The sequence below is a fragment of the Mesoplodon mirus genome (genome assembly GCF_964341445.2).
Source record: "Mesoplodon mirus genome assembly, chromosome: 3".
In the NCBI taxonomy this organism is placed as follows: Eukaryota; Metazoa; Chordata; class Mammalia; order Artiodactyla; family Ziphiidae; genus Mesoplodon; species Mesoplodon mirus.
In genome coordinates, this window is record NC_138978.1 from 156139268 (window position 1) to 156154009 (window position 14742).

The following is a 14742-nucleotide window of genomic DNA, read 5'->3' on the forward strand; positions in this document are numbered from 1 at the left end:
TAGTAAACTAAATGTAAGATTTTTCCCAACATAATATCTAGATAAGATTAAAAAATTCTCTAAAAATAAAAGATAAATAATCTTAATTAATGTTTGAATTGTGGTATTTTAACTGTATTATAAATAAAAGTTTCAATGATGATTTTATGAACAACGTTGATAATATTTTATGAAAAACCTTTTAACTTTTCATTTCAAACATATAGTTTTATTCTAAAATTTGGAAATAACCAGAGGGAGATAAACAGAGTCTATTTTGGTAAGGGCTTTGTCTGAAAAGCACTAATCAATTCAGTATATTCAGTCTAAAATTTTTAGCAATGTTGGTTCATAAGCAACAAACCTGAATGAACTTGTCACTCACCGAACTGGATTTCTGACTAAAGTCAACATGCTGTATACATTTTTTCAATCAGATAAATATAAAGTGACTGAAGTATAATTTAATGAGATACACACTGAGAAATAATATTTAAAGTTCCTTATGGAGCTCATTAATCTAAAACAATTTTAGGTTAGAACATTTCAAAATATCTCAACAAAAGAAATATTCAACCTGTGTAATATCATATTTTAGGATGATTAATATTTTCTATCTCTTCATGTCATTTTATGAAAACTGTTCCTGACTCTTTTTTCAAAAGGCACCGAATAAAGAAGTCAGATAAGGTGATGCACAGCTATTATCTTCCAAGCACTAGAGAGAGGGCAAATGAAGATCTTGCATCCTCGCGGACCTACAACTGCATCAGGATCAGCGTTCCATCAGGATCAGGGTTGCTGGCTTTTAGTTTTACTGTACCTTTCTATCATTGTTAAATAAAGTATATAAGTCCCTCCAAGAATCAAATTTTCAAGGAAGGATCATGAAATGATTTTAATCTTCATGAGGGCAAAGACTGCATGTCTTGTTGACAACTGGATCCCTAGTGCCACACACATTGAAGGAGCTCTGTAAATACTGTGGCAATGCAAGAACGAACAAAGGAGAGAAGAAAGATGAAAATGAAGAACAATCTGACATATGGTGAGAATATTGAAAGAGGCAGACTTCCTAAGGGTACCAAATATATCTAATAAAAATGTAGGATGTCCAGTTAAATTTAAATTTCAGATAAATAGCAAACAATTTTTATACAAGGATGTCCCAAATGATGTTATAAGGGGCATACTTATATTCCCTCTTTCTCTCTCTCTCTCTCTCTCTCTCTCTCTCTCTCTCTCTATATATATATATATATATATATATATATATATATAAATTGAAATTCAAATTTAGCTGAGCACTGTATTTTTCCAAGCAATGCTAACACCTCCAAATCTACATAAGCTATTGCAAAACCACCAGGAAGCTGTTAAAATGTCTAGTGCAGAACTTGTGCTGTGCAAACCACAGAAGGAGCTATGCTTGGTATTATGATCAAAGTAATAACATAGAACAGATGTAATAAGTACACATAAGGAAACTTCCATTTTTACATCAGCAAGACGATGACTAATAAAACCAAGGGCTATGAGGAAGAGAGTGAGCAGAAGGGAAAGGCTTCTGAGCAATGTCAAGAAGCCTATTCAAGTGTCCTAATTCTAGCTCAGTTGAGGAATTCTAGGTAAACATTATGCTATCTTCTTTGATCTTCCTTTTCTATGGAGTAAAATAACTAATGATTCTTTCTAGTCCAAAATGCTCCACGAGGCTGAGTTTTTTGTTTGTTTGTTTAAGCCCATCATAATTCACCCATAAAGCCTGTTTCTAAAGAAGATACATTTAATTGGTATTGTAATAGCAATAAGTTAAATCATAAGTAACACACAAAAAAATAACATCATTGATTGTATGGTCAAGTGTTTTTATTTTGGATGAATTTAAAAAGAGACACTGACTTTATCACAAATAGAATTTTATTATAGTTCATATGAAAGGGTTTGCATTGCAGGTATATAATCATGTCCTAGACTTTGATTCCACAAACATAATGCAAAATATAGTGAGTTTCTACTCCTCTTGTTTAAAAAACAGGGGTAACTTGCTTCTGCAATTTCCCTTAAGCTCAAGCAACAAACAGAAACAGCATTACCTAAACAATAATAAGATCTAAAGCCATGTCTAATTTTTATAAGTAGAATCCTTAAACAGTAGTAGAAAGTTTTTTGGAAAATTTTCCATTTACATTCTCATAGCCTCCTGTCAATGTTCTTAGGCAGAAATGATTGAGAAATGACATTTGGGCAGTTAAGGGGAAAAAGATGGTATGAAGAAGTAGAAAAAATTTAAGATGCCAGGAGTATTATAAGAAAGATAAGTATGTAGTGATTAGTCACCAAGACAAATTTACCTTTTAATTTGGAACATGCATGGAACTGAAGAATCAAGGCAAGTATTCTTTGGAGTTTGGTTAAATGACAAACCTGAAAGTGAGTGGGTTCTTATGAAGTTCTTAAGTGGTCTTAAGAAAGTTACCTAACATTTCAGCGAACTGGAAGGACAGATTCAGTAGCCTGAGGGACACTGTAGATGGGTGAACTCAACTCCACTCACACCCCTAGGGGGCACACATTACTGCTCTGCACTGGAGAGATAGGCTGAGGACCACGTGTACCAGATTCCCTCCCAGCTCTGGATCTCCTGAGACCTATCCTCTGCCAAGGAGAAACACCCACGTGAGATTTGAAGGGGGAAATGAGACAGAGGCTACGATTCTGCTATTTCTGCTGCCAAGCACCGTTGTCGGGGGCGTTTGTTGTGGTGATCCTGAAGTGTTTTTGGAGTCATTCCTAGATGCTCAGCCTGGAGCTTGCTCCTCCAAGCCCTGGAACAATTTTGTAAGCACCTACTTTAAACCTCTTTTGCTTAAACAAGGGAGAGGGTTTCCTGTTTGTTGTGAGTGAACCTTGACCAATATAGAGAGGAGCAAAGTCCCCCTCAGTATTTCAATGAAAACTGTTTATGCTGACATGACAATGCAACTTCCTGCCCAATGTATTTTTTCTTCCAAAAAAACAACTCAGAGCCCTTCATACATTAAATGCATGTTTTAAAATTTGATTGTAAATTAATTACTATTAATAATTAAAATGCTCCTCCCCAGAGAAGGAAGAAAGATCTCCTGAATTAGCTTCCATGGATTACATTTTGTGTACTTACCTGCTACAGCTGCATCCAATTCATCTTCCTCCAAGGACTCCTGGGTGGTAAAGTCTCTCAAAGGAGACATCGGATAGGATGTATTGAGATTCAAGCCCAGCATGAAGTTGTGCACCTTCCCAGCTCGTCCTTCTCTGGTATTAAACAAAGCTGAGTCACTCACCAAGGCCATTATCATACGTTGGACCCAACTTGCTTGATTATCATTTTGATATTCCCTTTCTGCTTCTTCATTTTCAGTGCCTAAGGAAAAAGAAAAGATCATTAGGGGCTTCCCTGGTGGCGCAGTGGTTGAGAGTCCGCCTGCCGATGCAGGGGACACAGGCTCGTGCCCTGGTCCGGGAAGATCCCACATGCCACGGAGCGGCTGGGCCCGTGAGCCATAGCCGCTGAGCCTGCGCGTCTGAAGCCTGTGCTCTGCAATGGGAGAGGCCACAGCAGTGAGAGGCCCGCGTACAGCAAACAAAATAATAAATAAAGTCTAAAAAAAAAAAAAAAAAAGAAAAGATCATTATACAGATTCCAAAAATCCATAATAATGAAAAAGATCTTTGGGCAATGGAATGTTAACATTAATGATGAAGCTCTACAGCTTTTGATTCAACAAACATTTGTGTAAATTATAGTAAATATTTCCGTTAATCATTTTTGTTCTTAACTTATTCTTCCTGTACTGTTTACCAGTAGTCAGTCTAAAGGTTGTATTCTTGGCAGTGTTGCTTGGCCTATTCTTTAATTTCCAGAGAAACTTCTGTTTTTCCCTTTCCCCAATTCTTTTCTTTCTTTTCCCTGGCTACACACACACACACACACACACACACAGAGGGAATATCCACAGTAGCTAATCCCCTTCCTTTCCCAAGTTTCCTTCCCTGTCCTGTTTAATAAACATCCAGAAATCATGCAGACTGAGAGCGGACAACTGAAGGATTCAACATATATTTGCCCTCTGAACGGTCATTTCATTCTTGCTTATAAAGTTTGGGGTTTAAAAGTCTGTAAATTAAACATATGTTTTAAAATGTGTTAAAATTCAGGAATCTTCCAAAAGAAGCCATTTTCAATGATTTTTCCTTAAAATCTATGCACTCATCACTACTACTGGGAAGCCATATTGTGTAGTTATTTAGAGCAGTGGCTCCAGAACCAGACTACCCTGGTTCCAATCCTCTCTCCATTGTTTACTAGTTAGTTGACCCTTCTCAGTCTTCATTTCCTCATCAGTAAACCTCATAGGGTTGTTGTGAGGATAAACTAAGTTAATGCATTCATGTAAATTTCTTAGAAAAATTTAAGCCCACGTTAAATTCTCAACAAACACTAGTTGGTAGTAGAAATAGTTGTAATAGCAGCAGAGTCATAATCCTCATCATCAATATTATTCATTCATAACTCAAATCTAAGAACGCTGTATGGTAGAGTACAATCTCCCCTACCTAAATCCCTTCTGTTCAGATTTCTGGGAACCCTGGATATAAATATATATGCATATATAAATCTATATGTGTATGTGTGTGTGTGTGTTGAGAGAAGAAAAAAAGAATCTATGTTCAAACTTCATAATTTTCAATAAATGGTAACTAAACATACATAAGATCAAAATAAATATTGATTTTTATATTCAAAAGATTAGCTTAACTGAGCTCAGTAAATGGAGGGATCTTTGTCTCAATAAACAATCCAGATGATTGCCTAGTCATGAAAAAACAAATATACAGTCTTTTCTACTCCCACATTTTTCTAATGCCAAGTATAACAAAGAAAATCTATCAATAGAATGAATCAGGCTTTAAAAGGAATGATTTATATTTTAGTTACACAGGATATGAATAAGACACTCAATTATTTTCCAAAGGTTTGGAGCTCCCTCCTCTTTTTCTTCTTCTTCTTCATCATCACTGTTGTTGTTATTATTATTATTATTAAATTTATCCCGCTTCTATACCAGCAGTGGATCTGCTTTCCTTATGATGTATTTGGAAATGACATCATTTGTGAGACGAACCCAAAAGTAAACAGATAAATCATATCTATTGCTTATTAGCTAAAATTCTAATAGTAAATTTCTATTTATTAGTCCTTTACAACTTAAAACCCTTTGTATGCACTTGCTAATTTGATGATTACAGCAATTCTGTGAGAGCAGGTAAAATGATGCCAGTGCAGATTTGAAAAAACTAAAGTTGAAAATGCCTAAAGACCTTGTTCAAAATCACATGACTAAAAATGAAGGGGCATCAAGAGAAGGAGAAAACAAGCCATAGACTGGGAGGAAATATTTGCAAAAGACACATCTGGGGAGATCCCTGGTGGCCTAGTAGTTAGGATTCCGGGCTTTCACTGCCGTGGCCCGTGTTCAACCCCTGGTCAAGGAACTGAGATCCCACAAGCTGTGCGGGGTGGCCAAAGAAGAAAGAGAATTGATTAACCCTTCAATTAAAAAAAAAAGACAATAAAAAAGGAATTATACTCAAAGTAAAACATTGTTTAACAAAACTGTTAACTGCTCATCCTCCCCAAAATTAAAAAAAAAGAGACACATCTGATAATGGACTGTTACCCAAAATATACAAAGAACTTTAAAACCTCATCAATAAGAAAACAAACATCTCAATTTTAAAATGGGCAAAAGGGGCTTCCCTGGTGGCGCAGTGGTTGAGAGTCCGCCTGCCGATGCAGGGGACGCGGGTTCGTGCCCCGGTCTGGGAAGATCCCACATGCCACGGAGCGGCTGGGCCTGTGAGCCGTGGCCGCTGAGCCTGCACATCCGGAGCCTGTGCTCCTCAACGGGAGAGGCCACAACAGTGAGAGGCCCGCGTACCGCAAAAAAAAAAAAAAAAAAAAAAAAAAAAAAAGGACAAAAGACCTTAGTAGACACCTCACCAAAGAAGACATATAGATGGCAAGTAAGTATATGAAAAGATGTTCCATGTCATATGTCATCAAGGAAATGCAGATTAAAACACCAAGATGACACTACACACCTATTAGAAATGTCAAAATCCAAAACACTGACAGCACCGAATGCTGGTGAGGATGTGGAGCAACAGGAACTCTCATACATTGCTGGTGGAAACACAAAATGGAACAATTACTTTGCAAGACAGTTTGGAAGCTTCTTACAAAACTTTATTATCACATGATACAGAAATCATGCTTCTTGATTTTTAGGCAAAGGAGTTGAAAACATATCCAGACAAAAATCTGAACATGGATGTTTATAGCAGCATTATTCATAACTGCCAAAATTTGAAAGCCACCAAGATATTCTTCAGTAGGTAACCAGATAAACTATGGTATATCCAGACAATGAAATATTATTCAGTGCTAAAAAGAAATGAGCTATCAAGCCATAAAAAGACATGGAGGAAACTTAAATGCATATTACTAAGTGAAAGAAGCCAATCTGAAAAGGCTACACACTGTATGATTCCAACTATATAACATTCTAGAAAGGCAAAATGATGGTGACAGTAAGAAAATCAGTGGTTGCCAGGGGCTGGGGGAGGGAAGCAGAGGGATAAATAGAGCACAGAAGATTTTAGGGCAGTGAAAGTACTCTGTATGATACTATAAAGGTAGATACATGTCATTATACATTTGTGAAAACCTGTAGAATATACAACACCAAGAGTGAATCCTAAAGCTTGGACTTTGGGTGATAATGATGTGTCAGTACAGGTTCATTGATTGCAATAAATGTACCACTCTGGTATAAGATGCTGAAAGTGGTGAAGGTTATGTGTGTGGGTGCAGGAAATATATGGGAACTCTGTACTTTTTGCTCAATTTTGATGTGAGTCTAAAACTACTCTAATAAATAAAGGCCATTTAAAAAAAATGAATATTAAGAGCTAATAAGAAATCCTCAGAAACATCCTAAATATCATTCTCCAATGTAGGCTGGTACTAAAACCAAAGCAGCCATATTCAGAGGGTCCTTGAACTCTCAGCCTTAAGAAAACCAGCTAGTACTGCAGAGGTGATCAAATGTACTGATCATTTTGGCAATTTACTTAATAATTGATAAACCATTATTACATCTACTTGATAGCCCCCAAATCAATATATAATTAATTCTAGAAATGCTAGGCATATGCTATCTATCCCCTTTGTACTATCTCCTTTCATTAAAAGGAAATTCAAAAAAAAAAAAAAAAAAGACCAGAACAACTGAAAAATAACAGCCCAGCTATGAAAAGAGAACTTTAATTTTAGTGTTGATTCAGCAAAGATTAAACAGGCTCTTCCAATATCTATACCTTGGCTGGTGGAGTTCTTTAGGTTTGGGACAAGAAAGCATTTAATATCTTTTAAAATCTAGATGATTATATTCAAACTATAACAGGACATGTTCACCCAGTTGTTATAAAATCTTCTCTTTGTTTTTTGTTTATTTGTTTTGGCTTTTGAGCTATTGGGAATATTTGTACCAATGGCTGTGTCAAAATGTAAAATCATTCCATTTTACCACATAACAATTGCAACAAATATCCGTGATCCTTGACTTATCTCTTCCCCGACTCCCCATTGACTATCGTGATCCACACAAAGCTAAAAACTGCCTTGTTAAGGTGTAGAAGTACTCACTTGTACTACAAAGTAATATACAAAACAAAAATTTCTCAATAATTCTACTCCACTTCATCACTGATCCCTTCCTGAGAGACAGAATATTGGCAATGGGATAAGGCTCAGGAATGGAGGGAGAACATCGTTTTCTACAGGTTACTTAATAATAAGATTTTTAAAGATTAAATTTTAGTTATTAAAGCCATGTAAAAATGTTCCCAAATCACAATTTCCATGTTGAGAAGCCTGGTGCTCTAATCAGACTTAACACAGAATTTGGTATTTCTACCATCTCAGTTTGTTCTCTGTTCAACTGATAATATTTTTGAGGTATTTAAAAGAAATGAAATAACTTTTAGTTATTGCATATTTTAAAATATGCAACTTTTGTGTTGCATATTTTATTACGTATATGGCATTAATTCTTGCTCTGAATTGAAAGCTACCATTCTATCACTCAATGCCTTAAGCAGAGACTACCATTAGCATCTTGAGTGAGAAAATCAGACAAAACATTCATGTCCTTTCCACTTCTGCCAGAGGAGGTTCCAGCTCTCTTACCTTTGGGTTCTTGTGATTCATCATCACTATCCGAGCTATCATTACTCACAATATGCTTTGCTGTAATATTTTCTGCAGAAAGAAAACAAAACAATTGAAGAATCTCAGGTGTCAAGACTCACGATGAAATTTACTGTAAGGAAGTAATCGTAGCAAAACCACAGTGAGGTCTATTAGATTTACTGGTATAAATCTAGATCAACTTAGTAAATCTAAATGTCTTAGCTTTACTAGGATTTTCAAATTTCTCATTTGAAAGCAAAATTTCCCAGGGTATGAAAAATTAGTTTAGAATTATTCATACATGATTTTAAAGGGGAGAATTTTTATTTGTTTATCTTAATTCTGACAGAAAGAATAACTTGATTATATAATTCTTATTATATCAAAAAAATTTTTCTTCAATTAAATATGTTGAAATGATGTTTATGAAGGTCAGTACAGGGTAAAGCCAAAATTTATAAGGGGGACACAAAATTGTTTCATCAAAATGAATGAAACTACTAATATAAGATAACTTTTGATTTTAATAATACTGAATATTGTCTATTGAAATGTCTGTTTTGGTATCAGTTTTTGCTTCCTCCGAACTTATTAAGAGAGCAGTTATAAAAATTAAAATAGAAACCATAAATCCATAAAACAGAAACAAGAATAAAATCTAGCATAACTTGTCTTTTTTCAAGTAAAAAGTACCCAAATTATGGAGCACACAAACCATTTTATAATCAACATTTGTAGAAAAATCAAACTTTTTTTGGACATGTACATGAAATCCTTATCTGTAGAGTGATTTTTTTTCCTTCTGTTAGTCAATAGAATTTTTTTTTTAATCCTAAAAAACTGACTTCAAATTTATAACTTTCAGTAATAGAGAGCCATTTGGGCTTTTAAACTGAGAGAAATATAGGTATAACATTTGGTTTCCCCATATTATGCTCCAATTTACCTTAAAGTGTGTCTTTGAAAGAGAGAAAAACAAAACAAAAACCACCTTTGAACACCACTTTAAGAGGTAGACTTTAGTCGGCCAGTGGATAAAAGGGTTACCAGGAGTCCTCAGATTCCCCTCAGTCATCACTCTGGTCTCATTTCTGGAAACCCTAACCTAATCTGAGGTAACACGCATCCTGCTAGCCGGTGGTTCTCAAGGACACAATATTCCCCTTAAGTCTGACACACAGAGAAAGTAAATAAGCTGCGAAACCACTGGTCTCAAAGGGGATGTCTCACAACAAAGAATATTCAAGACTATTGAGTATAAACATTCTCCTTTTCCTTGGCCGTCAGCCATTGTCTCATCCACCTTCAGATGTGTTATTTCAGTCCTATTCTCTTCCTGCCTTAGAAGGAAAAAGCAGCAAACCCTGGATTTATCTGGATTATTTAACACAGAAGAACACAGAGAAGCAAGCCTCATAAGAGGTAATACTTCTGTTCTTTTTCTCTTCTTTTTTTCTGAACTCTTCATATCTTAGAGAAGAGTTAGTTATTCCCACAGTTAGAGGTGAGAACAGGTTATTCATCTGGCATGTAATGTTCATTAAAATAAATCAAGTCAGAGCTTTTCAGCATTATGCACTTTGCCTTTCAGTTACACTTAAGAGCATGTGGCTCTGTAGTTAAGGTCAGAGAACACTCAAAAGTTCCACCAACCTTGGCTGCTTATTCACTGAGTGATGCTCAGAGGACAGGAGCAAGTTCAAGGACAAAGTGCCTTTTTGGTTGTTTTTATTTTTATATTAAAATCTTTGGCTCTATTGCAATCATAAGATCACTTCTCCATTATTTACTACGAACTACCCCCAAATATTAAGGACTATAGCAAGTTACTGCACTTAATATAAATATCATATATCTAAAGTCAATTCTCACAGGAAGAGTGATCATACTACTTATAAGCCAATTTGTAGTGCATTAATTAAAGTACAATTGTATTTTTGTTTTGTATATAAAGCTTAATTAAATAAACTGTCTGTCTGCAATAACTAAGGATGGCTTGTCAGAAAAATCCTACGGTAAGTTTTTTTACATGCAAGTATTCTTCAGATAAATTGATTGTTGAGAAAGTCATTTATGCTGTTCTGTTAACTCCTCAAATAAATGTGTGATACTTCACACACAGAGAAGAGGTAGTAGGTAGGTAGTGTGCTGATAATCTACAGGACCCTTCTCCCCAGCCTCAGCTAGGCTGGCCCCAAATTCAAATTTAGCATCTCCCTGCTCCATCCCACTGCCAGTCAAAATAGCCATAACAAATTTAGTGTTGATTGAGCTACAGATGGCAAGACATCTAGGAGATACTGAATGCATGTTTTGTTTCGTTTACTTTAAATCAAATTTATTTATTAAAGGGAACATATGTTTCTATGGTATAAATATTATAACAAATGAATACTGCTGGTCCTCAATTGAGTTCGTCTACTTTTTCAAGTTTTGTAAATATTATTTTTAATTTATTGTGGGCTAGTGAGTTAGATTTAAAGAAAATCATTGGTGATAATTTATTAGATGTGATTTGAAACATTTTTTCCATGCTTTTTGGTATGAATAAGCTGTGAGAAGTATTTAAGAGGTAAATGAACTGACAAGCATGAATTTAAGTGTTATACTGCGTTAAATTGTTGTTGAATCTAATCTTCAAAAAGCTACCCTTATTGATAAAAGGAGTACAGATCTTCCTCAAATTACAATGGGTTTATGTCCCAATAAACCCACTGTAAATTGAAAATTTTGTAAGATGCACATGCATTGAATACATCTAATCTACTGAACACCACAGCTTAGCCTAGCCTACTTTAGAACAATTACAATCTTTATGATGATTTAATTTTCTCTCAACATATGTGTTAATGAAATTTACCAATATAGTGTAATTATTATCAATGTAAGCATGTTTTTACAATACCTAGTTCTTCTTCCATTGTGGAACCTTTACTTTGTGAGCCAGAAACTCCCAAGACTCTGTTGAACAATATAGAAAAGGCACTCCCCCAGACACCTAAAATAAAGCAAAAACAGAATAACTTAGAATGCACCAGGATTTAAAACAGTCAAACAAACTCATGGTAGATTTTTATCACTTACCCATTAAGAAATGCAAGGGGTTTTCTTCATATTTCTTTACAACTGTTCCCATAAAAAATTTACTTCCAAATAAATCAGGAGCCATAAAAGTACCATATTTAGCCATGCCAATCTCATATGGACTAAATTCAACCCAATCTGAAATCATTTTAAAAAATGCAATCCATTAATAGGGAAATACTACAGAGATGTGCACAAAGATTACTTCAACATTGTCATGATTATTCTCATTCATTTATTTGAAATATTTTTTAAAAATTAGCCAAATGCCTATTATGCATATGGCATTGTATAGGAGAAGTTGGGAGGGGAAAGCTTACCGATGAATAAAATGAGAACACAAAGGATCCCTTAATTTGTACAAATTGAATACCTTTTCACATTTAAAAACTCAGACATCTTTTATAAAGTCCATCTTAATTCTATAAAAGGGAAAACTTTAGACTCAGTTTTAAAACTGCTGGCTCAGATGTTTAAAAATCTGTGAAATTTTGGGTAGATTGCTTGTATTCTCTGTGTTTTAGTTCCTTAATCTGTAAAATGTGAATAAAATCAGTTGATAGTTTGTAGAATTGTTGTGAAGATCTAACGAGCTAAGAAACTTAAAGAACTTAGAAGAGGACAAAGCACATTCTAATCACTCAATAAATAGTAGCCACTATTATATTTCATGTATTCCTGTGGCTATAACTATGCCTAATAATTATCTGAATCTTAATCTATCCAAAAAGAATTCCTGGTTTTTGACTCCTATTTCCTTGCCATTCTCTGTCTTCCCCTGTTTGGTAAATGGTACTACTTTTCATATATTCATACCACTATCCATACTTTAGAATTCTTCATGGTCCTCTTTCTTTTATACCTCAAATACAAAAAATCAAGTTCTGTAGGCTCTATCATCAGATGTGGTTAGAAACGGGCTACTTATCCATTTGTTCACCATGACCATACCGGTACAAGCTGCCAAACTCTCTCCTGGATCTCCACAATAGCCTCTTAAAACTTTCTCTATTCCCCTACTACCTTGTTGATATCCTGTAGCCAGATGGATTTTTAAAAATATAAATCACACCACACCAGTGCCAGCTGAAAGCTTTCCAATGGCTTCCCATTACACTGAAAATAAAAACATGGCCGAGAAGTCCTCATGATGGTCTGGCTCATGCTCCTTGTCTGACTACATATCTTAACCAATCTCCTATCACATTTTGTCTTACTTATTCCACTTCAGCCACACACCTTCTTAATGTTCCTCCAAGAGACCAAGCTCACTCCTGTCTCACAGCCCTTATGCTTGCTATTCCCTTCTGTAACCATAAGGCTTGCTCCTTCTTAACTTTAGTTCAAAGTCTTTGTTGACCATCTTCTATGGAGTCCCACTACCATGCACCCCTGCCTAACTCCAAACTCTCTGTCTGCCTTTATTTTTTTTTCAGTTTTTCCCTTTCTAAAATTATTGCATGTCTATAACCCTTTATCCAACAATCCAAAATCCACATGATTTTTTTGCTATTCGTTTGGTAGTAAAACCTGACCTGAACTCATTTAGCAGAAAAACCAGTCTTGAAAAGATGTGAGGCTTAATCTTTAGATATCCCATGGGATGTGAATATCAATACATTCCATTGGAGAAATCACTCTATTTGATTATAAGACCTCAATGGGGGTATTATGTAATATATAGCATATTTTTTAACTTCAAAATCTAAAATATTCTGAATTTTAAAACATCTGTCCTCAAAGTTTTGGAAAAGGAATTGTGGATATGTATATATTTGTTATTTACTCAATAGTATAGGTTAGAACATCCTACTTTTGTGAACAAGTTATAAAATCACAATTGTGATGAGAACACATTATAACTCATTTCACATCAAAGCCAAATGGTGCATATACCCTTCATGACCAAGTGGTGTGTTTTATAATGACTTACATGGAGTTAGTGAGACATGACTAGCAATGAATCAGAGGCCATTAGGAAAATTTCTATATCGCTGTGAGTAATTTCTTATCTCTGAATTTCACACCCCTCTCCAGGGTACTAAAGTGTAAAGACCTCCTGGTCCCTACTTCTCTAGCAATCTCTTCTTAATTAATGTTGTGGTTTGTGTACACAGTAATGAGAGACATTCTCAAGAGGTAGATTTGCTCTCTAATCCTCACTGAAGAACTCACTACAGTACTTTGACTACTATTTCTCTGCTGCTGATTCCTACATTTCAAACTTGACCCTCTCTCCTGAGCCTCCATCTACTCATTTCCATCTTCCTGTTGTGCACTTACGCTTGAGTATGCTGTCATCACATCCTGCTACACTTACCTGGAAAGGAGCTTATCACCTTGCTTCCCAGACAAGCTTACTTGTTTCTGTAAATCATGCTATCACCGCCCAGAAAAAAATTTTTCTTAACTGAAATCACTCTTAAATCCACTCACATCAAATCCATCCATCACACATTTCACTGGTAACCTTTAAGCTTTGCACATTCATCTTCTCCTCTTTTTCCTTATCAGTTTCTCCCTAGTTCCAGGACCTTATTTAAAGAAACACAGTAATATCACTGCTTCCAGTTTCTTTCTTACCAACCTACCCATATGAATCACTGAAACACTTTTTTTCAAAAACACTATTTAAATAATTTTATTGCCCTACCAAAAATCATTAAGTATTTCCCATTATCATAACTGAATAAAAACATTTCTGTCTGGAATTCAAAGCTTTCTATAACTTGGCACTAATGGTTCTCCCAAATATACCACTACTCTTCACCAGTTCACGCATGAGACCAAGGCTAATGTCTCTTTACTGCTCCCCAAAATGTACCTTTGGCTTCCCTTCTGAACATTTTCTTATACTGTTCACACAAAGTTGACTTTTCACCCCCAATTGATAGATCTTTCCAAGGTCAACTTAAATCTGAGTTCCATCACCCTCATGAAGTCTTTCTTATGACTATACTAAATCTCTAATATCTTACAATTTATGTCAGTTCTATATACTCTAACAGATAGTAGTATTCTATGTATATGGCTTACAATTTTTTCATGTTCTATTTTTGTCTCATTAATGGGACTATAGACTTCTTGAGGAAGTACTATATTTTTACTTCTATAACATCTGTTAAAGAACTTAACATGATGTTAAGTCTATAAATTGTGCTCAGTAAATGCAATTCACTGACCAATGGAAACTTGAAAATGAAAGTTTGAAATCCTACTAGAAATGTAGTGAAGTGGAGGAACCAACATACAAAAATATGTAACCATTTAAACAACTAATATTTATGTGTTTAAAGTCTTCAAAAGGGGAAAGTGTTTAAAACTTTTCTAAGAGAGAAGAAAAACATTCTCTGGTATTGTTGAAGTAAAGTTGATAAAAC

General features: G+C 35.1%; 1 protein-coding gene across 2 annotated transcripts in view; it reads right to left on the reverse strand.

Moving 5' to 3' along the window:
* PLA2G4A (phospholipase A2 group IVA) overlaps positions 1–14742 on the reverse strand; it is a 160069-nt gene that overhangs the window by 27514 nt on the left and 117813 nt on the right. Inside the window, exons 11-14 of one of the 2 annotated variants that reach the window (XM_082613762.1) lie at positions 11363–11500; positions 11184–11276; positions 8276–8347; positions 3143–3385 (exon numbers count right to left, since the gene is read on the reverse strand). In XM_082613762.1, coding sequence (XP_082469888.1) covers positions 3143–3385; positions 8276–8347; positions 11184–11276; positions 11363–11500 — 546 coding nt within the window. The remainder of the gene's footprint in view (positions 1–3142; positions 3386–8275; positions 8348–11183; positions 11277–11362; positions 11501–14742) is intronic. The other variant, XM_082613763.1, reaches the window with a different exon arrangement.